This window comes from Lichtheimia ornata (genome assembly GCF_029851405.1).
Source record: "Lichtheimia ornata isolate CBS 291.66 chromosome Unknown scaffold00118, whole genome shotgun sequence".
NCBI lineage: Eukaryota > Fungi > Mucoromycota > Mucoromycetes > Mucorales > Lichtheimiaceae > Lichtheimia > Lichtheimia ornata.
This window is the reverse complement of record NW_026695438.1, coordinates 9442-32353: the sequence shown is the minus strand read 5'-3', so window position 1 is coordinate 32353 and position 22912 is coordinate 9442. Positions and strand designations below refer to the sequence as shown.

At 43.8% G+C, this 22912-nt stretch overlaps 5 protein-coding genes across 5 annotated transcripts; 2 read left to right on the top strand and 3 right to left on the bottom strand.

Moving 5' to 3' along the window:
* Positions 1 to 1341: 1341 nt before the first annotated feature.
* Positions 1342 to 1945, top strand: O0I10_012265 (uncharacterized protein; the record flags this gene model as incomplete). The annotated part of the gene is made up of 2 exons (XM_058492205.1): positions 1342 to 1384; positions 1452 to 1945. The coding sequence occupies 2 exons, from the start codon at positions 1342 to 1344 to the stop codon at positions 1943 to 1945; spliced, it is 537 nt and encodes a 178-aa protein (XP_058337028.1).
* A 229-nt stretch (positions 1946 to 2174) lies between these two features.
* O0I10_012264 (uncharacterized protein) lies at positions 2175 to 6257 on the bottom strand (the record flags this gene model as incomplete). The annotated part of the gene is made up of 16 exons (XM_058492204.1): positions 2175 to 2245; positions 2304 to 2336; positions 2394 to 2547; positions 2612 to 2741; positions 2798 to 3087; positions 3155 to 3328; positions 3386 to 3501; positions 3564 to 3873; positions 3938 to 4108; positions 4162 to 5055; positions 5113 to 5289; positions 5359 to 5511; positions 5577 to 5698; positions 5757 to 5841; positions 5934 to 6035; positions 6189 to 6257. 16 exons carry the CDS (start codon positions 6255 to 6257, stop codon positions 2175 to 2177), a joined length of 3051 nt encoding a protein of 1016 aa, XP_058337027.1.
* A 432-nt stretch (positions 6258 to 6689) lies between these two features.
* On the bottom strand, positions 6690 to 11369 carry O0I10_012263 (uncharacterized protein; the record flags this gene model as incomplete). The annotated part of the gene is made up of 28 exons (XM_058492203.1): positions 6690 to 7022; positions 7079 to 7119; positions 7181 to 7203; positions 7276 to 7359; positions 7419 to 7507; positions 7565 to 7692; positions 7753 to 7801; positions 7866 to 7957; positions 8009 to 8082; positions 8142 to 8210; positions 8270 to 8304; positions 8365 to 8446; positions 8505 to 8535; positions 8594 to 8707; positions 8761 to 8999; positions 9070 to 9152; positions 9206 to 9360; positions 9419 to 9475; positions 9532 to 9612; positions 9676 to 9815; positions 9877 to 9919; positions 9974 to 10009; positions 10073 to 10131; positions 10192 to 10675; positions 10733 to 10771; positions 10865 to 10916; positions 11003 to 11031; positions 11120 to 11369. 28 exons carry the CDS (start codon positions 11367 to 11369, stop codon positions 6690 to 6692), a joined length of 2991 nt encoding a protein of 996 aa, XP_058337026.1.
* A 2964-nt stretch (positions 11370 to 14333) lies between these two features.
* O0I10_012262 (uncharacterized protein) lies at positions 14334 to 17530 on the top strand (the record flags this gene model as incomplete). Its single annotated transcript, XM_058492202.1, has 11 exons — positions 14334 to 14472; positions 14563 to 14820; positions 14884 to 14993; positions 15086 to 15318; positions 15461 to 15535; positions 15767 to 15915; positions 15978 to 16276; positions 16343 to 16484; positions 16582 to 16775; positions 16843 to 17044; positions 17100 to 17530. The coding sequence occupies 11 exons, from the start codon at positions 14334 to 14336 to the stop codon at positions 17528 to 17530; spliced, it is 2232 nt and encodes a 743-aa protein (XP_058337025.1).
* Positions 17531 to 18082: 552 nt separating this feature from the next.
* On the bottom strand, positions 18083 to 21942 carry O0I10_012261 (uncharacterized protein; the record flags this gene model as incomplete). The annotated part of the gene is made up of 5 exons (XM_058492201.1): positions 18083 to 19749; positions 19825 to 20366; positions 20429 to 20895; positions 20951 to 21519; positions 21588 to 21942. The coding sequence occupies 5 exons, from the start codon at positions 21940 to 21942 to the stop codon at positions 18083 to 18085; spliced, it is 3600 nt and encodes a 1199-aa protein (XP_058337024.1).
* Between the last annotated feature and the right edge of the window lie 970 nt (positions 21943 to 22912).

Below are 22912 nucleotides of genomic sequence, written 5' to 3'. Positions count from 1 at the left end.
ATCCATCAAACAAGTTTTGCATGGCATGAGACGTGTAACAGCCTTCTTGTGGAAAAATGGTCCCATCAGCAGGGATCCAGATGTTCTACTATAATATTATCCCGATCGTTTGCATGATCATATCCAATTATAGACGATATTTAACGACGTACAACCGTTATACGAAAATATGTACGTGTGAGTAAGTGAGAGAGAAAAAAGGGTGAAAAGACATTGCCTTCTTTTGTGCATGCTGTCATACCAACGAGCTGCATAACCCCGGATTGTTGTGCGACAAAAGGTCTGAGATCCGTTCACCCATTCCAATGGATGAGCCACGCTCGTCAACGTCGACCCATTAGTAGATAGGTCTTGTATACTGAAAAAGGTGTAGTGCTTTCGCAACGTGCGTCGTCACTGTGGCGTGCTTGTCAACAATGAGCGATACTCTTCCACACATGGTTAGGTCAACGTATCCAATCCTAGAGATCAAGATACATACAACAACGATCCAAGTACAATAAAAAAAAGTGATCTTGTGCAAAGCATGTGTGCGTACGGGTGGTGTGATTCTGTCATTGATTGATTGATAGCTTGTAACCGATCGATCTTTTCGATGTGTCCATTGCACCTGAATAACATGCTTTCATCAAAAAATAGGAAATGTTGCTTTAATGGGATAAACAAAACAGGGTCGCTGGGTGAGAGATGGCATACCTGAAGATGTAAAGAAGGGTGACACAATCTTGCAAGTATGGTGCTATCGTACGCTACACCACAATGCATTACATACCAGCATGCATCCAACACGCAATTAGTGTGCCCCAACAATAGAAGGTCTCGTACATTTTTTTGTTCACTATGCAAGGAGAAAAGCATATGTCGCTTTGCTGCTGCCAGTTTTGTCGACCGTGAGTACGTATGGGGAAGACGCGTAAGATGGGATCAAAAACTGCACATGTAAACTTGACTTCTTCCCATGACACAAGGTTGTATGAATATGCCGGAACGCATTGAAAACACGCAGCATCACGATCACAGGTTGTACAAAGTACTTTGTCGTGTACGCATTGTTCATCCGGTGTACGTACGTAGGTTGCATCACAAAGAGCCCACTCTGCACCGATACACACGCACACGATCAATGATCGTATAACGTTACGGGAGTCTCGAATAAAGAAATGCCGTCGATGGTTACCTTTTCAAAGAGCAATTGACATTACAATCGTAAAATCGGGTGTAAAAAGGAAATGATGTGGCCCGACGAAACATATAAAAGACATCGAGTTGAAGCAATTTGAGGATTCGATATTCCAATCAACAATCTATTCTCCTCTTCAAAGCTCCTTGACATCAACAAAAATGAAGTTCACTGCCATCTTTGCTCTTGCTGCTCTCACTGCTGGTAATGAGAAAACAAGGTCAATGCTATTATAATAGACACACTGATGATTTTACATTTCCTTATGCAGTCAATGCCCTTGCTCTCGATCGTCGTGGTGTTCCCGAATGTGCTGCTGGCTTGACTCAAGTGCAAAGCCAATTGGATGTGGTCACCACGGGTGTCAACAACTGGAAGGTGTCCGATGGTTATGCTGGTGCCCTCAAGGTGCAAACCGAGGAGACCAAGCTTGAGAAGAATCTCGATAGCGCAAAGTCAGCATGCACCATCTCTGGTACCGTTTCCGAGGCTGATGCTGATACCATTCTTGCCCAAGTCGATACCCTTGTCCCCAAGGTGGAGACTGCCCTTGACAGCCTTGTCCAAAAGAAATCCGATTTCGATCAAGTGTTGCTTGTCACTGCTCTCGTCACCAAGGATATCAAGAACCTCAAGACCAAGACCGATGCCCTTGACAACGCTCTCCTTTCTGCCACTCCCGCTTCCTACAAGGACCGTGCTAATGCCTATGTCAAGCGCATCAATGATGCCTTTGCTGCTGCTTACACCGCCTATGGCATTTAAATGTTCAGCATGCCATATCGCTTTCCCCAACTATTGATATATCTAGTAGTTAATCACCGCTGTTGTGCTCTCTGCGGGTTGAATAAAGATACATCTTATCATAAAAGTCACATGGTTACTGTCATTTGTGGTCAATTCAATTGCTTTACTTTTATCCAATCCAATTACAGCTATCGACATATGTATGAACACTTTATTCATGATTTTGACTTATGTATAGGGATTCAATTTAGCGTCTGGTCTTTTTGCGTGGAGCTGCATCTTGAGGAGCACCATTGCGTTTGAGTTTGCGTTCATCGGCTAAGAACGATAGCGTTAGCTGCAATGGATCTCAACCCGGATTCATTTGTATACATACCTTTTCGTGCCTTCTCTTCAAGCTCGTCCCAATCTACAAAATGAAAAAGTTTAGATTCATGCGTGTGAGGATTAGCATGTAATTACTTACCATCACCAGAGTCTGAAAGTTCTTCCTCTTCCATTGATTCATCAGATGCTTCGGATGCAAAGTCGCTCTCGTCGTCGCTTTCACTTTCTTCAAATTCTTCCTCACTCATTTCGAACTCGCTAGCAGACTCGGATTGATCTTCAGCATTTTCATCCTATCGATGATGCAAAATAAGGTAAGTTTCAAGCACTCATACATAGCCGATTATCGATGCTTACATCACTGCCAGGGCCCAAGAAATTCCAACCACCGTTTCTGTAAAATTCTGCAGGGTCCTCATTGACGGTCTTCATAATCATACTCCAATTGAGGTTGACTGGGCCTTCTTCAAATGCTACCTCCACAGAGCTGGTACATTGGTGTTAGCCAACTTTTTCATGTAAACCTCACACACAACAACTTACTCAAGCCAATCCTTGACGTTATCCAGCTGTGACATGGGAATGGTGTTGATGTGGATAGGTGTGCGATGGAAATCCTTAAAGACAAAGACCATATCAAAGTTCTTCAATCCAAATTGTACACGTTCCAAGTGAGCAATTTCAATTTCGCTCAAGGTGATGATCAAGAAAGGTGGATCCGACAAGTGAACAAGACAATCGGTTGTGGGTTGCAACAAGACATTCGATCGGAATGGCACACCAGTGAAACCAAGTTCTCGGAATGGCACATCCACTTCGATACGACCATCGCTCTATCACACTCAATTAGAAGATACATCCAAGTACAATAAACCCACCACCAGAGAGAGACACACTTACAGCTTCTGAAATCTTTTCGGCAAATGACTTGAATTCACGATTGAGATTGGCTCGTCGTCGTCGTTCTTCTTGTTCTTGTTCCAATTCGTCCTCGTCACCATACAAGTGCCTCCTTCGCTTATTACCCGTCTCATCGTATTGGATGTCTGATGCTTCACGGTAGAATTGGATATCCTAAACATATGGTATCAGCATACCTCATCCATCACCATGCCGTGTTCATTTTCATACTTTGGTTTTCTTTTTGCCGATAAGGATGGGGTTTTTGAAATGGACGTGGATCAGCACTAAGAGCTCATTGTCACAAGGCTGGAAGAAGAGATGCTTGACATTGCTGAACAAGACGTCTGGAAACAATAAAACCAGTTGAATACACCATGATCCACATGTACAATGAAATTTCACTTACTGAAGGAGTTATCCGATTTGATAGATTGATAGCGGATACCATTGGTATGAATCTCCAATTCGCCTGGTAATCGCTTACCATCCAATTGGGGCCGAACGTAGACATCACCCAATCTGTGTGGACGACGTCCCTTGATAGGAATAAGATCTTCTTGTTCAATGACATCAGCCATCTCCTTGCGTTCAGCTTCCTTTTTGGCGGCATCCTTTTTCAAATCCATGATCTGACGGTAAACTTCAGCCATACGATAGGTATCAGCACTTCGGAAAGTCAAGGCACGGACAAAGGTAGCATTAGCATCATGGAAAGGCTATATATAGATAGAAATGATCAGTCTTTGGATCATCATCATTATTCACCCTCATTGTACATACCAAATCTTCCTTCTTGCCACCTGCTTGACCAGGGGTTAAAAAGTTGAGACGTAGCATAACGAAATCGCCTTCATCACTCTTGCTTGCATTCTTCAATGTGCTGATATGGAAAGGTACTGCCATGCCGTACATGGGGAGGATAATACTCTCGTTTCTCTTGTCCACGTGGATCTATTATTCAAAGGTTAATATGATAAAGAAGTATTGTATGTAGAATACTTTACCTTGAGATCGCGAACTTCACGAGGTAATTTGGACTCTGAACGATAACTCTCAAATTTGCGGAACTTGGGCTTGTTTTCATCTTGATCTGTGCCGGATTGGCCTGAGAATTTTGCAAGACCTTCAGCAAGCTTTTGTGCAAAGAGCTTCTTTTGGTGTTCTTTGCGCTTTTGCTCACGCGACTCCTCATCTTGTTCCTCGCTGCGGAATTTGCTACGCAAGATAGCGGTTTTGGCGGGTGCTTCCTTCTTGACAGCCTTTGCTTCAGCGCCACGACTTGTCTCAGCATCATCGTCACCCTTGATAAAGTAGGAGATCTCATTGATCTTTTTACTGCAGTCGGTGAATACAATAGGGGCATCGTTGTTGACGCGAATGGTGTCGATGAGCAATAGCGAATAATTCTTGCTGCGCTTGTCTGTTGGCTTGGGGTTCTCCAAATCGGCAAAGCCAATGGATAAGTTGAGCACCATGCCGTTCTTGAGTTCACGTACGTTCTTGGCATTGAGGACATAGTTGGTCTCACGGAACTCGATACCCATACCAAAACCAAGCGTCTTTGTCAAATGCTTCTCAAGGTCAGGGCGCTTGGCTTTGACATAATCCACAGCATGCTGATAAATGTCCCGCACTTTGGCACCGTCACGAATCGTTTCCATCACCTTGCCTTGCAACTCGAGAAGGAATTCATAATTCTTTTCTTGGGTCTTGTTGGGATCGATCAAAAAGGTACGACCAATGTTGGAGCAATAGCACTTGTAACGAATACCCAACGAGCACATAATGACACCAGCATGAAGGGTTTGGGTGTTGGACATGGCTGAAGACTTGAGATCATACTCGCCACCACTCTGCACAATAGGACTGTAGCACCAATCAATATCAGCCTTATCAACCTATATCACTCATAGTTAGTATACATGTATACACACAACCATCGTTGATGTACGTACCCCATCTGGAAGACGTAATTTCTTAAATAACTTGGGATCATCAAGGATGCCTTCAGTTTCCTCAGAGAGCTTTTCATGGGTGACAGAGCGCTCCTCATCAATGATGGTCGACATCTCATCAATGAAATAGTACTTCATAACATTGGAACTGAGTTTGGAGGCCGTTTTCATTGTTCGCTAAAAGAGAGAACAAACAATGTCAAATGATGATCCAAAACACCCATAATGAAAGACGCTCAAACGTACCACTTCTTCATCATCCTTGACGGCCAAGCAGGCTGACAATGCTGCAGTGATCTCAACTTCTTCAAACTTCTTGCCAGATGACTCGAGTGCCTTGGTCCATTCTTGCACATTCTTGCCAGTAAACTTGTCTTTACCAACAGTACCCACGCGTTTCTATCATAAAAGATCACATGAATACCTTCAAAAGGACTGTGTGTATCTTTTTGCATCACACTTACGCCATCCAATTCTTCAATGATAGGCTTGTACAAATTGACATTCTCTTCAACATCCTTGCTACGACGAATCACCTCAATAGGAACTTGCTTGTCTCCTTTCTTGAGCGTCTCGAGAATATCGGCTAATTCAATCCTTGTCAACAACCCATCATACCATCATTCATTCTTTGGATATCCTACCTTTCTTGGCACTGCACACAAAGGTTGCTTTCTCGGGTGTGAGCATGATCAAAGTTTGATAGATCGGGATACCCAAAAGCCAAGTCTATATCACACACATACGCACATATGAATAGATCCATTCGTAATCATGATCCACGATAGCACCAACGTCATGGATGCCTTCCGTTCGCTTACCTCAGCGGTCACTGACTTGCGGTATGGGTTATCATAGTCGTCGTCACCAATGAGCAAGAGAATCGCATCGGTTTGTTGAAAGAGATTGGCATTGGTGGGACTCTGTCATGCACAAGAAAAGGACGTCGTTAGTGGTGGTCGTGTGAATGCTGCAACGGATTCCAAAGGATCCTTGCGAGATCGTCGTCCAAAGAAGGGGGAAAATAACGATTCAAGCAGAAATCCTAGAGATGAACATGAAGAATGAGGACTCACCTTCCACTGAGAAATGAGGAACCGCGCTCTCCTGTGAAAGCGTTTGGCATCAAGTTCAACAGAAGCCATGTGGATTAGCAAAGTGTGTGTTGAAAGCGAGAGAAGGAGACGCTTGAAAAAAGTCGCGGTTGCTGTATATAGCGCGAAATTTGGATGCGCGCAGCACCACCACCAGACCTTGAATGTCATCCATCCCCATTGAAACCTATGCAATCATGTCAAATAAACACCCATTCATGAATGCCTGGCACATCAATCAATCAATAAAGTAGTCCAATGACCCCACTCTTATATACGTATAAAACTTGAGAGGCTCTATACTTTTTCTTGACACGTATAACTTTTATCCATGATGGTTAAAAAGATTGATGCATGAAAACATTTATTACGGCAGGTATCAACCATGCTAGAAAAAGAAAAGAGGATGATTGTATATGTATGTATTCAAATGCTTGTGTATAGTGAATGTGAAAAGAAAATGTACAAATGATGCTGCTATAATCACTCGACCTTGTCACTCGTTGTTGACGTTGTTGTTGTTGTCATCGTTGTGGTGGTAGTGGTGGAGGTGTGCTGTTGTTGCTGTGATTCATAATCGATCAGCCCTTGCTGTTGCTCATACTCGATAAGGATAGCAGCGTCTTCTTTTTCTTCCTTGGCTAACTTTTCTAGTCGATCATTCTCCATCTGCTGCATCGCAAAATTCCGCAGCCCAGCAAGTGCATTGGTATAGTTTCCATACGTCTGACATAAAGGTCGCACCCATTTTGACAGTTGTGAGACATTGCGTGTATAAGTAAACCTTTGCTCGAGCAAAATGACAGCACCCCAATCCTAAAAACATGTAAATCATCCTCATCATACACATACACATTCATCCATGATCATACCTTTCGATGCCGAATACAGCGTCCCAGCGCCTGATTGATGGCTAAAACGAAAAACGGCTTGTTGGTATTAATCCCATAATGATGAACATGAAAGAGACTCACCTCGATAAGCTTGGGTGTTGTACCTGCAAATACAAGGGACCATGATGGATTAGTCACCTGAGCCCTAGCATCATCCCGTTATTGTATCAACTCACCATTCTGTGCCGTCAAGCACTTGGTCACCTTTCTTGTATCGTGCATTATTGTAATCCCGTTTAAGCTCTATTTGAAGATCCTTGCTGGAAAAATGTATGAGCATGTGGATGGAAACGACTAGCTATCCTTTTTTCTCACTTACAAGTTTGGAAAGGGAATGCCAAGTGTGACAACGGCACGGCAATTGTTGTCGGTAAAGTCGATGCCTTCGCTGACTTTTCCTCGATAAACCTAGGAGCCTACGTTAGCTTAATGACATTCTTGGCGCTTGCCTATCATCCAACTTACAGCAAACATGAGCGCACCATTCTTGCCTTCTTCCGGTAGTTCTCGTAAGCCTTCAACTTGGCTAATGCAACTGTAGTATTGGCTAAGCAGCATCTCAAATGCTTTCTTGTTCCCTCGTCCAGGAGGTTCTAAAATGAATCATGCCATTAGTGTCATTCGCCCGTCAATCACATCAAAACGAGCCGTACCACAAATGATATGTTTGCGTCTCTCCATGCGCTCGTAAATGCCAGTAATCTAATAGTAGAAGAGGATGTTTAGAAAGACCCAATTCCAAATTTGCGTGACCCCAACGACCTACCCTCCACCGATCGATAAGCTTATCCATGGTCTGATAAGAAGGAACGAAGCAAAGAACGCCGTATGGAATAGTCTCAGCAATCTCACATATCGCTATTCATCATTCTATTAGTATACAGTTGTAGACAAATGATATGTGTATACCTTGTCCCACTGAATCTTGATATGAAAATTGGGATACTTGATTCCATGTGCCATAGAGATTCACTTGGCCAGGTCTATATGAAATCAGCCATTGAATACATCCAAAATGGTACAAAGTCAAAACACAACATACCCAGTAGGAACAGAAGAAATCCATACTTGAGACTTGTCAATGACATGGTTGGCTTCAAGGCGGATAGGGCTACAAAGAAAAAGTGCGTAAATGGGTAATTCATGCGAATAAAGTTTTGTGACACCTACAACTCGGTTTGTAATTCGGAAGCGAACGTATTTAGCTATATCATTGTTATCCACATGGTTAGTATCACATGATCCATGACCAAGACAATACTCACAGGAGAGAGTGTGCCGCTTGTAAGAACGACAGAATGCACCTGTTCAGCGATTTCATGAAACGAGACGCCGGGATTCTGGCACCTAGTACGCCCATTATTAGCCCACACTCATACGCACGCCACATTCGTTGGATGCTTACCAAAATGCAAGTTTTGCCGTCCATGGAGCATCTAATTAAAGGCATTAGCAGATGATATTGCTTTTTGGGACATAGAGGTATATACAAACCTGTGCGAGGAGTAATAGGTGCATTGCGGCTAATCCGTTCAATGATTGCCATAGTGTAGTCGTTTCGAAAATCACGACCCTCTTTGTATATATAACCAAGAACCAAGAACAAGCCTAGCATCCCAAAGATGAATATGAATCCACCATTAAACCAAATGCTTGCTTACCTTCCAACACTCTTAGAGATTTCAACGTGAGGCATTTTTGGCTTTTCACCTCTTCTTCTTCTTTTTCATCTTCTTGCTGCTCGTCTTCTTCTGGTTCCTTTGCCCGCTCACTCTCATTCTTAAAGACCTCCTCCACATGTTCGTAAACGAGCGCAAAAGCTTCCTTGAGAACCATGTTGTGATGTGTTTCGCCCACTTTTCCTTTTTCCAAAGCCTGCAGCATCTTTTGACCCGACCAGCTACAAAAGAGAGCAAGCCGATGGTAAGATCTCTCGCGATAGAGAGAGGAGATGTGCTTGTAATACTTACACGTAAATGTGTTCCTCGTAATTGTCACGCTTTAAATTGTACTCCTCTGGTCTTTGAATAAAGTCTTCTAGGGTGCCTGCCATCTTGAAAATGAATCAGCGTGATATTCCTCAAAGCCATAACTTAACAACCTTACCACTGAAAGTGCCTCATAAGCTGCACAAAGCCCAACATTGGCCTTGACCTTGCGATCACGCAGCACCCATTTGAACTCCTTCATCAGAATCCTCAAGTCGGTGTCGGTTGCTTCAAAAGACGCTGCCGAGCGTGCCGCATCTTCAATGTTGTGTGCTATAGGATACATGTCAACATCCAAAGACAAAATCCCAAAACTGCTAATGATAGTCACCTTCATCAAGGATAACAATGCTTCCTTCCAAATTGATATTCATAGCTTTTCTGATAGCTGTCATAGGGCATGGGTCAATACACAAGAACAAAGCACAGCATTGTAGTTCTTACATGGCTCGAGGATATAGTTGTATGGGCAAAAGATAAGATCGGCAGATTCCGCCATTGTTCGTGAAGAAAAGTACGGGCATCCTATGGGGTTCATTGTTAGCACACTGTAGCCCTCCCATCTCACACACACAATGAAACCTTTACCTTCTTTTGCTCGACCCAGCTCAATCAAATCCTCGATATCCCAAATTTCCAGATCACCACCAGGGCGTACCTTGGGATGGCTGACAACCTTGTTCACGTTGTTTGCAAATCGACATGCATTGGCATCCAAAAGCAACCGGCTATGGAATAGTTGGTATGAGAGATATGCATTGACAATGAGCTGTTGTTGGCATTGCTTACCATTCCTCATTCTTGTCGTATGACTTGGCCACCGTCTTGTGAACTACAAAGATCCATTAGTACAGAATCCCCATGTATTTGGCTATCGGATACTTGCTGCAATATTGTTCACGGCTTCCAAGGATGGACATTTCTAATGTAAGTAGCACGATAGTATCAGCACCCGCTTAACGCAATGAGATGGCATTCTACTTACTTGGCCTATATCTTGTATTTCCTTTCAATTCACCCACAAGCTGTGCCAATTGTTTGTGACTAATACATAGATAATGAATAAACTTGATTGCACGTATCAAATGATCCATCCATACATACGTTCGACTTCCAACAAAGATCTTGGGGATGCGTTGCTTTGGCCTGGATTTATTGTGCTCTTCGACTCTTTTCAGGAATTCATGTAGCTCCTCTCCATCCTCGAGCTGAATAGGTTGTGATTCATCAGGTTCTTTTTTTGCTTGTTGCTGGTGTAGCTGTTGTTGTATCACCCGTGGTATCTTTACAGGTCGAAAATCATCATCTTGGTCATGATCGTCGGATGGTGAGGGTGATGAAGAAGGGGATGGCTGTTGTCGTTTCGTGCCTCCGGATGATTCATGATGATCCATGTCGGTATCCAATGATATTGTTGGTTGACTGATTTCCTCATCATCACTGATAACAATCGCTTCTTGTGCTGTTGATGAAGGTGGTGGAGGTGCTGATTGTATGGAAGCCAATGTGTCTTGAATCAATTTTGCATCTTCCAATCGTTGTTTCTCATCCTCGATCCTCAGCTTTTCTTTCTCGTATTCTCGCCATGCTATAAAGATAACATGTTGAGTACACAATCCATGCCAATGGGTGTGTTGTTGTTTACCCAATGCTGCGCATAAAATAGCCAATGATTTTCCCGAGCCTGTGACACACAACGTGGACGTCAAATGCATACATTAGATCTTGCATATATCTCTCTCGGGTACAACCCCCGTGCCACTCCAAACATCAATACCTGTTGGACTTTCCAGTAACGCATTCTGCTTCTTTTTGAGTGCTTGGATGATCTAAATCATGTGGATGTATGAGTTACACATAGATACGACGCGTTTTTTTTGCACGCGTAACACACGCGTATCCTTGGTTACGTTACCTTGACCATCATTTGCAGTTGCGCCGGGTCTGATATGAAAATGAACGCTTACTGTGAATAGGGCTGCTGCTGCTGTTGTCACGCACGCGCGAGTTTGCCAATGGAGCATTAACTTACAAGGCTGGAATGGGAATTCGACAGGGACACCACCCATTGGGAACGTCTTCATTGGTGTGTCGTGGCTACGTTTGGTAACCTTGGCTGGTCGTGCAGGAAGGAACGACAATGTAGATTGCAGTGGTTCGATCAAGTCGATATTGGAAATCATGTCGCTGTCCTCTTCATGTTCAAAGCCTGAAGACCCTGCTCGTCGTCGATTGCGATTCTGTGGCCTCCGATTGCTTTTTTTGCCGTTGCGTTGTGTCATTATAGGGTGGTGGAGTGTGTATACGGAAGTAGAAAGAGGGGTTGTAGAAAGCGTAAAGCGAAGAATGATCGGTTGTTGTGGTATCTCTCTCTCTCCCAACAGCGACAAATAAATGATCGAGTCGTTGACAAAGAGCAAGACACATTGTATTCTTGATAATTAAAGCAAAAGACAATGAAGCAAAATGAGGGAAATGTGGCCTGTCGATCCATCACAGGCTAATACAGTTTTACTGGAGACACACATATAATGCCAACAATGATGTCTGTGCATTCCTATTCTCTATTGGCATTCATGCCACGGATATCTTGCCATGTCAGGTTGAGTGATGTGAATGTTCAATTACATCATTGAGGACGTCCAAGGTAGGCAACATGTGGTTGCCTCGGCTAAAAGATCGTTGCCACAAGATCCATCACTTTATGACATCGTCGTCAATGAGCGTATCCATAGATATGGTGACAGCTTATGCAAATTGAAATTTGTTGGGGGAAAGAGATGATAGGGTACATTGTACATACATAGTAGAGGATTTGCCAGGTACAACATGATTGTCTTGGCTTCCTTTTATCCGGGGGAGGGATCAAAGGAGATGAATGATGATGGTATAAAGTGCCACGCACCTCATGGCAAATGTAGATTGATGAATGATAAATAACCACAACCATGGGTCTCTCATACATGCTGTGATGATGTCTGTGTGCCCAAACAAAGTATGCCGTGATGATCCCAGGAACAATCTTGTGTAATCCAAACCGGTTGACTTTATGCAAAAGAAAAAAAAAGCAGCTTAGCTTCTTCACGCCATGTGCTGGTTACGTCTCAAGTATTATCGTCTCGTTTCTTGAACATTGTCAATGACCGATGAGATGTGATGAAACATTATCAAATGGTTGTATAAATAGAGAGCTATGGATGGGGGTGGTTGTGCAAGTCGATTTAAGCTTCCGGACTAAAGATCCTGTCGACGAGGTGGTGGGTCGCATAGTATGATACGTATTGCTTCATATCTAACACCTTACGTGGAAAAAGAGACAAGGTGCCCCACGTATGCATGATGCAGTGATATGCCCGTTGATGTGCATGATGACTTGATTCTCCTTTGCATCACCTTTTTTCTTTCCCTCCGTACGTACACATCAAGCAAATGGTTGGCCTTGGAATGTGACACACACACACACACATGAGCTTATTATCTATCATATGGGTTATCGCTTCATGTCATAAAGATGCCTTGTTGTAGGTAGGTAGGAAGGGGAAAAGAAGAGTATGTATCATGCAAGTGGCGCCGAGACGACTCCTCGCCTATGGCCGATGATCTTGTTTTTGCATGGTTACAAGGTCACAATGACCATCGTTTTGCATGCATTTTTCCATCACGGACATGGTGCAACCATGCAGCTTTGTTTGCCTCGGCTGCATTCCCACACACGCGTGCACCTTCTTATATATGCACATGCATATACACCAAGATGTGTTGCGTGAGTGATGGGGTCACGTTCGTGTTTTTCTTTTACCCCACAACATAAATGCACATGCACCCGCTTGTATGTAGATTGCTGCAATAACAACTTTTTTCCCACTTAAAGTACCAAGTGATAGACACACACTCTCTTTACGGAGAGAGAGAGAGAGAGAGCAAAAGATAGGAAACCAGGGGTTAGGAACCACGTGGCTATTTGAAACATGGCAGCCAAATTGACAAGATTGGCTGTGATGGTGGGTGAATGATATTGTACTCTGTTCTATGCTGGTTCCTTAATCTGGGGCTTTATGCAATGCTTCACAAAAAGAGTATGGTTGGTATGAAGATACAGGGGGTCCCACCAAAGAATGGCCAAGTTAAATATATACATGAATGACTCTATGGCTACAAGATGTGTGTGTATGTGTATGCGTTTGTGGGGATCGGCCGATACCCTTGGTGTTTTGGAGTTGTTGGTTACGGTGCGACCTATTTTGTGAGACGTGTTACAAAGCCTAACCTTATTCTGCAAACAAAAGTGTAAACTTGCAATAATAAATGAAGGTGCATTTGGGATGAAAAGAGCACAAGGGTGGCGCATGTGGATGATAATAACGATGAATAAGGCAAAGTATAAAGAGTCAGGAGATTGTATAATGGATTTGAGTAAATGATGTGATATGTGTGCTATTCATCCGAGGCAACCAAAGAACGACGATTGGGTGGTTTGTGTGCGATTTCGGGTCCGGGCGCGCGCGCGTGCGTGCACCAATGCCCGCCAAGAACATGGCAAATGGCTCGCATGGGGGACCCAGAACAAGTAATTTCAAGTGGAGCACCACTGTCAAGGCGGGGGGTTAAAGGAATGAATGCCAAGGATACAAAAGCGTGTGTGTGTATGTGTAAAGATGAATTAGCTGTTACTATTGATGAAATATGGTTCAAACAATGGTAATAAAGCATTAACAAAGAACAAGAGCGGTCCCTGCTGCTGATACTTTTGGGTCATGCCACGTGGGAATGGTGTGTGTGTATGTGTGTGTGTGCGTCTAAGAGAGAGAATGTGTGTGTGTGTGTGTAAAAAGTAATAGGAAAAAGGCATGCATCACCCTTATTTTTCTGCAATCGCTTATCATAAGCTTACCATTTACTTTCTCTCTCTCTTTTTTTTTTCTTTTCTTACACTTAACTTGCACTTGTCTCTCTATTTTGTATCACCGTAGCTAACCTCACCTTACCCTTGCACAAAAAAAGAAACGCCCATCCTCTCTTGTCTCTTTTTGCTCTCTTGTCTCTTTTCCCCCCTTTCTCTCTTTTTTCTTTCTTTATTGCTACTGCATTTTAATATCGCAAGTCGATAACGACGTTATTGTTTTCCTCCTCATTCTCGAAGCTTATCGCTTGCTCTCTATTCTTGCACTCCAATCAGCAACCAACAGATCACACGAATCGAGTGTGTTGTGCGCGAGTGTCTTCGATTCAATCATTCGTTCTTCACCATGGACCCGCTACATTGCTCTGTTGTTGTATGTTATCAACCAGCACCCACACCGTACATCCTTGACACTATCGCACCCTACGAATACAATGATCAACAGCCATCGTATACGCCGTTGCTGCAATCCGTTTTCGGAAAAGGTTAGACACAATTCACGCCTCTACGCACATGGAGGTATCCACGTTGTTATTGTCTGCTGATACACACATACAAACACGCACATTCTCTAGTCTTTATACATTCAAATCCAACAGATGCCCTGGAACAAGTAAAACAGCATGAATCACCCACCATTTTATTGCTTGATCTCGATGCCACCACCATCATCAATGACGATAATGACGATGATACTGTATATACCCCTTCATGCTCTTCGTCATGCTCCACAGCCTCTTCTTCTTCAGCCGCTGTCAATGATACCCGTATCGCATGGATCAGAAAATCAAGTCGTGAATTGGATCAACATTCGATCGATGTCCCTATCATAGGTAAAGAGAGTGTGTGTGTGTGTGTGTGAACGATACGCGTCCATGTAATAACATGTCATTTAGCTTGTTCTACCAACGATGATACCGCATTCATGCTCGATTGTATCCATGCAGGTGCTGTGGATTATTTACTCAAACCGCTCCATATGGATGTCATCAAGACTATGTTCCTGGTATGTGTTTTATAGTTACCCCCTCCCCCAACATATTCTCTGTCACTGACACTCACACATATCCTCTTTTCTCTCTTTCTCTCTTTACGCAGAAACTGCACAGATCCCGACATGATTCAAAAATGCACCAAGGTACAACAACAACAGCACCTGCACCGCCCTTTTTATCCAACAAGACGACTACATCACCAACAACAACAACGGGTTGTCAGGATGGAAACAATGATGGCACCTCGACATGTTTATACCCTGACAATCATCCTTTGGATATCAATGACGATGGTCTTCAAGTGCGCATCAAGGAAATCTTTAACAAAGACGATCGGTAAGGGGCTCGGGCCAAGACAATGGGGGGGAGATTGTGTGTATGTGTAATTTGGGGGAGAGAAAAAGTCATCGTCATTATGAGAGAGAGTGGCAAAGGAACGAAAAAAAAATGAGATCATGGAACTCACGCCACTTTACAGGTTCACCCAATCTTTGATGGCTATCTATGCTAATCAACGCGTCCCACGCACAAGACATCATCGGGGATTGTCAAGGTAAATAGCGAGTGTTCTTTTTTTATTGCGCTTTTGGGGGAGGGGATCAAAATCAGTGTCAGTGTATTATGTATGTGGGTGGGTGTGGACGGGCCAACGGAAAACGCACACACCACTTTTTTTCTCTTGTCCTCATCCTCCTTTCTCCTACTCTCCCGCCTTGGGTTTCTTGTGTCTCCTTTTTTTGCCAATCCCCCATTTCGCTGATCTCTCTTTTATTCTTCTTTGTAGTGAACGAGCATCATTACTGAGACACAAGGTTTCCAGCTGGGATTTCAATCCTTTTGAGTTTGGGCGCGACGATCTTATCCATTGCTCCTATTTAATCTTTGAACAAGTGCTGGTGTCACCTGAGTTACCGTACTCTTCCATCACTAACGGTAAGCGGGAATACGAAAAGCTGGGAGGAGGAGAAATCTAATTGATCCTATGTATTCTTTAGACCAATTGTATGATTTCATTGTTGATCTCTCGGGTGCCTACCACAATGGCAATCCTTATCACAACTTTGCCCATGCTGTGGATGTGCTCCAATGTGTATATTATTTTCTTTGTTCTTTGGGTGTGGTATCCTTTGCCAACAGTAGTCACGTCAACATGATGGAACAAGATCCCTTGTTACCGTCGCCACAGCAACGTACGCGTATGCAACATTTATTACAGCCCAAACACGTCTTTGCTCTATTGACTGCAGCCCTGGGTCACGATGCTGCTCATCCTGGTGTCAACAATGTATTCTTGGTAAGGTGCACTGGATGTTTTGCGTATTCCCTATTTTGGTGATGCTCACATTATTTATGTTGTTAGGTAAACACATCCTCTCCATTGGCACTCCTCTTCAATGACCGATCGGTGCTCGAAAGTTTTCATTCTATGGCACTCTTTCAAATCATGAAGAAGCATGGATTTGATCGTTTGGGTGATGGTCCTGGTTCTACTGATTATCAAGGTAAAAATAAAGGGAGAGAGGAAAAGAAAAAACATGCAATCATGTTCCCATGTGATCTCTTTTGTTTACACACCACATGATGTTTTCTTTCTTTTAGAGTTTCGCAAGATTGTAGTGTCAAGCATTTTGGCAACCGACATGTCGTTGCACGGCGACTATGTGGAAAAGATCAAGACGCAGGCGTCACGTTTAGCCAATGTCAATGTGCATACGATGGATCCAGCTACACTTGAAAATGAACGACTTTTGATATGCAGTGCATTAATCAAATGTGCCGATATTAGCAATGTGGTATGTGTGTATATGAATGGAAGGATGCACCTCGCATGTAGTCTAATGTGATGCTTTCTCTTTTTAGACACGGCCGTTTTTACGAGCGGTCAAGTGGGCCGAATTGCTTGTGCAGGAATGTGTTCAACAAGGTGATCTGGAACGTGCTATGGGCATGCCGAGTGTACCGATGAACGACCGTGACAAGGTGATTCTCGAAGATTCACAAATTGGCTTTATTAAATTTGTGGCTCTGGAACTCTTTGACAGTGTTCGACAAGTCATGCCTGGTAAGTTGGGTGCATACATGAATCGAATAGCTGTATTAAGTGTGCGTGTCTTTAGAAATGTCATTTACGGTTGAATACATACGAGAGAATTTAAAGCGATGGGAGCATCGAAAACAGTGTACAGCAGAAGAGCAACAACGACAACCACCACCCACATCCACAACAACAACAACCACTTCAAGCATGATGACCAAAACCGATCATGTGATGGTGGGATGTAAACGACGAAGCAGCAGTTTGGATTACAAGGCAGTTGAAGTCCTTCGAAAACGATTATCACTGGAAAATGGACGACATGTGGATACCGTACGACGACGTGGAAGTGCCGGTTCGGTAACGGATCGTCGGTTTTACAAGCTACAACCTGCATATGCACGTCTTGACCACGAGGTAACAACACCTGAGACAGCAGCAGCAGCAGCATCCTCGCCTTCTTCAGAATGGTCACACGATGATCCCGTGCATTGTCAGTGCGCTATCCAGTAATGATCCTTCTCCACCCTCCACACCTCCTTTTCCATCTCATAATTAGCATTCACTCACTCACTCACAACAACAACAACTCATTATCATTTTTATCTTTGCATATGCATTCATCTCATATCATATCTCCTTGTACTTTTTTCACACACACACACACACTCACTCTCACCCTCACTCACATTCTGTTGTACAAATTGACAAAACTTGTTGTACAAGTGTAGTTCATTGTAGAAAAGAAAAAAAGGAAAAACAACTAGATCAATAGCCAAAGCACAAATATGGGATATAACAAAAAGTGAAAAGAAAGAGGAGGGGTTGAGAAGAAGGGGTGTCGCGGGGTGAGGAAAGAAGAGGACGCATACAACATAAGGCATACAAAGGAAGAAAAGGGAGGGGGATAGTCGCAAAACAAGTGAAAGAATAATCATAGTTATACACACATAGAATAAAGAACATGGTGGTATGTTGGGGACGATGATTTGACAAAGAAAAAAAGGGAAGCGCACAGAGCGAGAGAGAGAGAGAATGGATAAAAGAAAGCGGTGGGAGTATACTTCAACCGAAACGATAATAGTGATTAGTCTTGTAGACGATGGCACCATCCCCTCGGACCAGCAAGATGGGTAATTGGAAACCACCTTCAGGACCATGATCCAAATGCAAAGAGGTCACTAATTCATGTCTTGGTGGGAGGTGACACAAGCACAATTCACGGCCTCTGTATTCGAGATGAGGAGCCTTGACATCCGCAAACCATACTTGCATATCGCGTGTAAAGTTTTCTCCATGAAGGGTCATTGTCAAGTTGTTGCTGTTGTTGTTGTTATCTTGTTTCTTGTCGTCGCCATTGACCGTATAATCGTTGAGTGATGGAAACGGGATATGAGTGCTGGATGAAGGTGGCTGTGGTGGTGGAGGTGGTGATGGTGATGGTGTATTTTCTGATGCCATTGTTGATGACTCTGTTGAAGCAGCATGAGGTGACCAAAACTTGTAAGTAGCACAATCCGTGCCTACAATGGTCCATACAGCAGCATCCGACACATCTTCGCACCAAAAGGCACCCAAACTCATGCTGTTATTACTTGTGGATGAAGATGATCCTGTACTTCCAACACTGGCCACTGACATACGACGTCCACGTCTCGGCTCTTGTTGATGTCGTGCTCGGAAAAATGAATCGTCGCCGAGACTATTGACTCGACGTCGAAACATGCTCATTTCATCATTGCCATTGTTGTTGTTGCTGAGTGGATCGTTAAAGAATGCATGATCTGTTGACACGCGTCGTTTTCGAACCACCTTGCCTTCTTCTTGTGATGTAATATCATGCCATGGATGATAATAAGGTGATGATGATGAGGGGGAGGATGTATCAGTGGCACCCATAGCTGCTGCTGTTGCTGCCATAAATGAATTGGGTTGTTGCGTCGTTGGTATGGAAACGGGTTTGCGTGAATCAATGGTCTTGTGCATGCCAACCATGTCATTTAAACAAGCAAGGTACGTAATAGGGTGCGTTGATCGTGGCATCATCCATCCATTGGGCGAAGTTGGATCCCCCATACTATTCAGAGCGGCTTGTTGATGCTGATGAGATACTACTGCTTGTGAAGGATCTTGTACAATTTGTAAAGCAACCTTGTGTAACTGAGATACAGGATCACCCAATGCTTCATCACCATATTCACCGCCACCTGCAGCAGCACCACCGGCGGCATGACCCATACCATCAGGACCACAACGTGCTCCACCCAACACGGTTGATGCTTTGTCCACTTTTCGGATGATCATGACAGGACTTACAAGACCCGTCGTAAGGCATTGTAATACAATGTGCTGGTTGTAATGAATGGCCAATGGCTGATCGCCTGTGTTTCGCATGGCAATAGCAGGGGGTGGCGGATAGGCAATGTTGCTGTTATGCGTGATGGATGAAGCACCACCGCCAATGTAAGCTTCGGGTGATTCATTTTCTTGTTGCTGTATTTCACCAGGTGCTCGAGTCGTATCCACAATCCAAATCACAAAGGGATCCCAACTCGTTGTGCGCGCCACAAAACACGTGCCTTCCTTGTCACCACCACCGTTGCCACCCGTTTCATTGTATCCAGGTACTGTGAATGCTGCATTACCACATTGTACACCAAGGTACTTTGTTGACACGGTCTGCGAGCGTATACGGTTAAAGAGGGACACCGTGGTTCCATGGTGAATGCATACTTGAAACATCTTGGCTTCATCAGTCATCCATCATCCTATATCACTCACTCACACAAACATCCATTTCAACTTACGTTCCATATTCTTGACGCTTTGACGTTTCTTGCTAGGTTTGCTAATGACCTTAATCCCCTTGCTGGCCAATGTCCCCAATACATTTCCACCAGTTTGGATCCGTACAAGACATTCAACTCGCTTTCGTTTCTCGTCCGCATCATTAATGTAGAGATTCTTGGCGACACAACGTCCTGCAGCCACTGGTTCCATATCATGATTATGTTGCCAATCAACTCCGCTCGTTGTTGCTGTCATGCTGTTGCTACGGAAACGATTTGCTGCTGCTGCTGCTGCTGTAGCGGGATCAGAACGTGAATTGGGAGGTGATGTGGTGGTGGGCGATGTATTTGTTTTAGGATGATGATGTTGCTGCCCTGTTTGACCCAATGTTTTCCCTGTAGTCGAATACCATTCCACTTGACCGGTTTGACTTGTAGCTTCACCCGAAATACACACTGTTAACGATGGTGGCGAATGCTCCAAACGATCATGTTCATTGTATCCTTTGTTCCACCACGATGTGCCAACGAGAATCGCTGTAGGAGGAGGACATAGAAATCTATATAGCATTATTGTTAATGCATGATGAAACAAAAAGCATCCTATATAAGCGCGCATTACCTCTTTTCTGTTCCATAGCTCTTTTGAGCAACCTTGCTCGTCATGATGATGACCATCTTTTCACCAGCGGCGGCAGGATCAGGGGACTGCAAGTAACTATTGATGATGGGTCTCAATCGAGCCGCATTGGCATTGTTGTGTAACATGCGTGCTGATGCTGTTACAAGACCACCACTGCCACCAGTGCCTTTGAATTGCCTCGAGATGTCATAGGCTGATGATACAGTGCGTGAATAATCATCCTCTTCGGGAATGGTAGGTGGTGGCAATTGTTGAGTGTTGCTATTGGCACTATTGGGACGTGACCTCAGGGATAGATTGGAAAGACGACCATACATTGGTGATGGTGAAGAGAGAGAACGTGTAGGTGAAAGAGGTGGTGGTGGCGTTGATGTAGTGCTGGTACTTGAGCTGGCAAAGAAATGAAGCGAATCATTATGGCTGTTGGTCCGTGCTCGATCGGGCATCTTTTTAAAGAGGATTAGCTCCTTTCATACATATTACCACGTCATGCAATATTACCATTGTGTCGACTGAAAAGTTGGGAGTAGCAAACTCTGGAAATGTGTGATCATGTTGTGACCAATCTTGTTGCTGCTGCTGCTGGTGGTGATGATGATGCAATGCGAATCCTGCTGAATGTGGATGATGTGGATGATCTTGTTGTTGCATAAACTCATGTTGTTGTGGATGCGGGGATCGATCGTCATCTTGTTGAAGGGATTCAAGGAAACTTGGCGAGAACAAAGAAGGTGTTGTATTGCCAGGTGAATGACGCTGGGTCACTGATGATGCACCTTCTAAAACACCACCTGCTCGTCCTCCTTCACCACTACTATTACTCTGATTGTCACCTCCACCGACCCAAGACTGAATCAAGTGCTGCTGATTGCGTTCATTAAGAGTGGCCAAGTCGGTCAATCGCAATGGCTGATGGCGTAGAGAAGATGGACCACCTGATGACGACGTATTGTTGACGTCTCCTGGATCATGCTGCAGTGCTGGCAACTCAAACAAGGAAGCATGTTGATCGCTGTTACTGGTACGAAAATCATTGCTGGAAGGAAGGAACTCGAAAGAAAGAGGTGATCCTAAATATCATGCAATGTCACATCTCCTGCATACACGCTCATATTCCCAACATTTTTATAGGACTTACCTTGATGATGGTGCTCATCAACTATGAGTGGTGTATCATGAGGATGATCATCGTGTAATAGTGACGAATGCTTGTATTGCTGCGTGTTGCTGCTGCTGCTACTCCATGAAGAAATAGGTGGATATTCAAACGACGTTGTTGGATTATTACCATCGACTGACGTTGTTGTTGTTGTTGTTGTAGGCCACGAATCGCTTGTTGTAAATGATCCATTCCCTGGGTATTGTAAATCCTGCTTGCGTTTTCGACCACTGCCCAGCATAGGCGATGGGATATTGCAGCTGCTGCTATTAATCATGCTACTTGATGGATCCGCGCCAGTGTCGTCTTCCGCTTTGATTGAGTGCTCTGTCATATCGTTCCAACAATAGCAACACCCCTCACAAGCGTATGTATATATATATAAGGGAGTAGAATGCGGTAGAGACTATATGTGTTTGCTGAACCCGATATCAAAAGAGATAAAGTGTATGTGTTTTTTTGTGTGTGCTTAAAATGAAAAGAGAGAGTGAGGGAGAGAAAGAGAAAAGAACAGGCAAAGATTACAAAAAGAGTGCGGGGTAAATGCTTTTGGAAGAGAAGAGAGTGAGTGACCACTGCCCCGCTTTTTCAAACCAACTTTATCTGGTCGCTCTGTGTTGCGTCAAGCCGCGTTCAGTATGGGTATGTTCTATTGCTTTTCTCCTTGTTTACCTTTTATGCATCAAAAGAACAACACAAGCAGTTGTATGTGTGTTGGAGCAATCAACAACTTGTTGAGAAGGGAATTCTGTCAGCAACAAGGATCGTGCGTGCGTGAACAAGTTGGGATTTTCCCGCGTCAACCAAGAATATAGGCTCGGAAACCTCTCGCATTGGTGGTGGTATGTAGGGTGATAGCCGTATCTTATGGAACGGGATCATGCCCGACAACCGTGAGAGTTAAACCTCATCGACATTTGACAAAGCACTTTCCGATCACTGTGCCTTGTGAGAAATTAACAACCCATACTTCCCCCCGCACACCCTTCACCCAATATCCTATTGCCACATCCATGAATACTACTTTAGTGAGAGTGGCTGAAATGCTATGTATGTAAAAGAAGCACAGAATCCATTTAAGGGGGCAGGTTAAAAACGTTGCACAACCATCTACATATGTGGGCGTTGTGTACACACACACGACACACCAATACACACGCACACATACACACGCATTCTCTTCTCTCTTATCCAAAAGAAAACAAACAATTGAAAGACATCATCATCACCATCATCATGGTATGTTTACTCTTGCACACCACCTGTTTATTCTGTCGTGAGAGATGTAAACATGGGTTACCTCT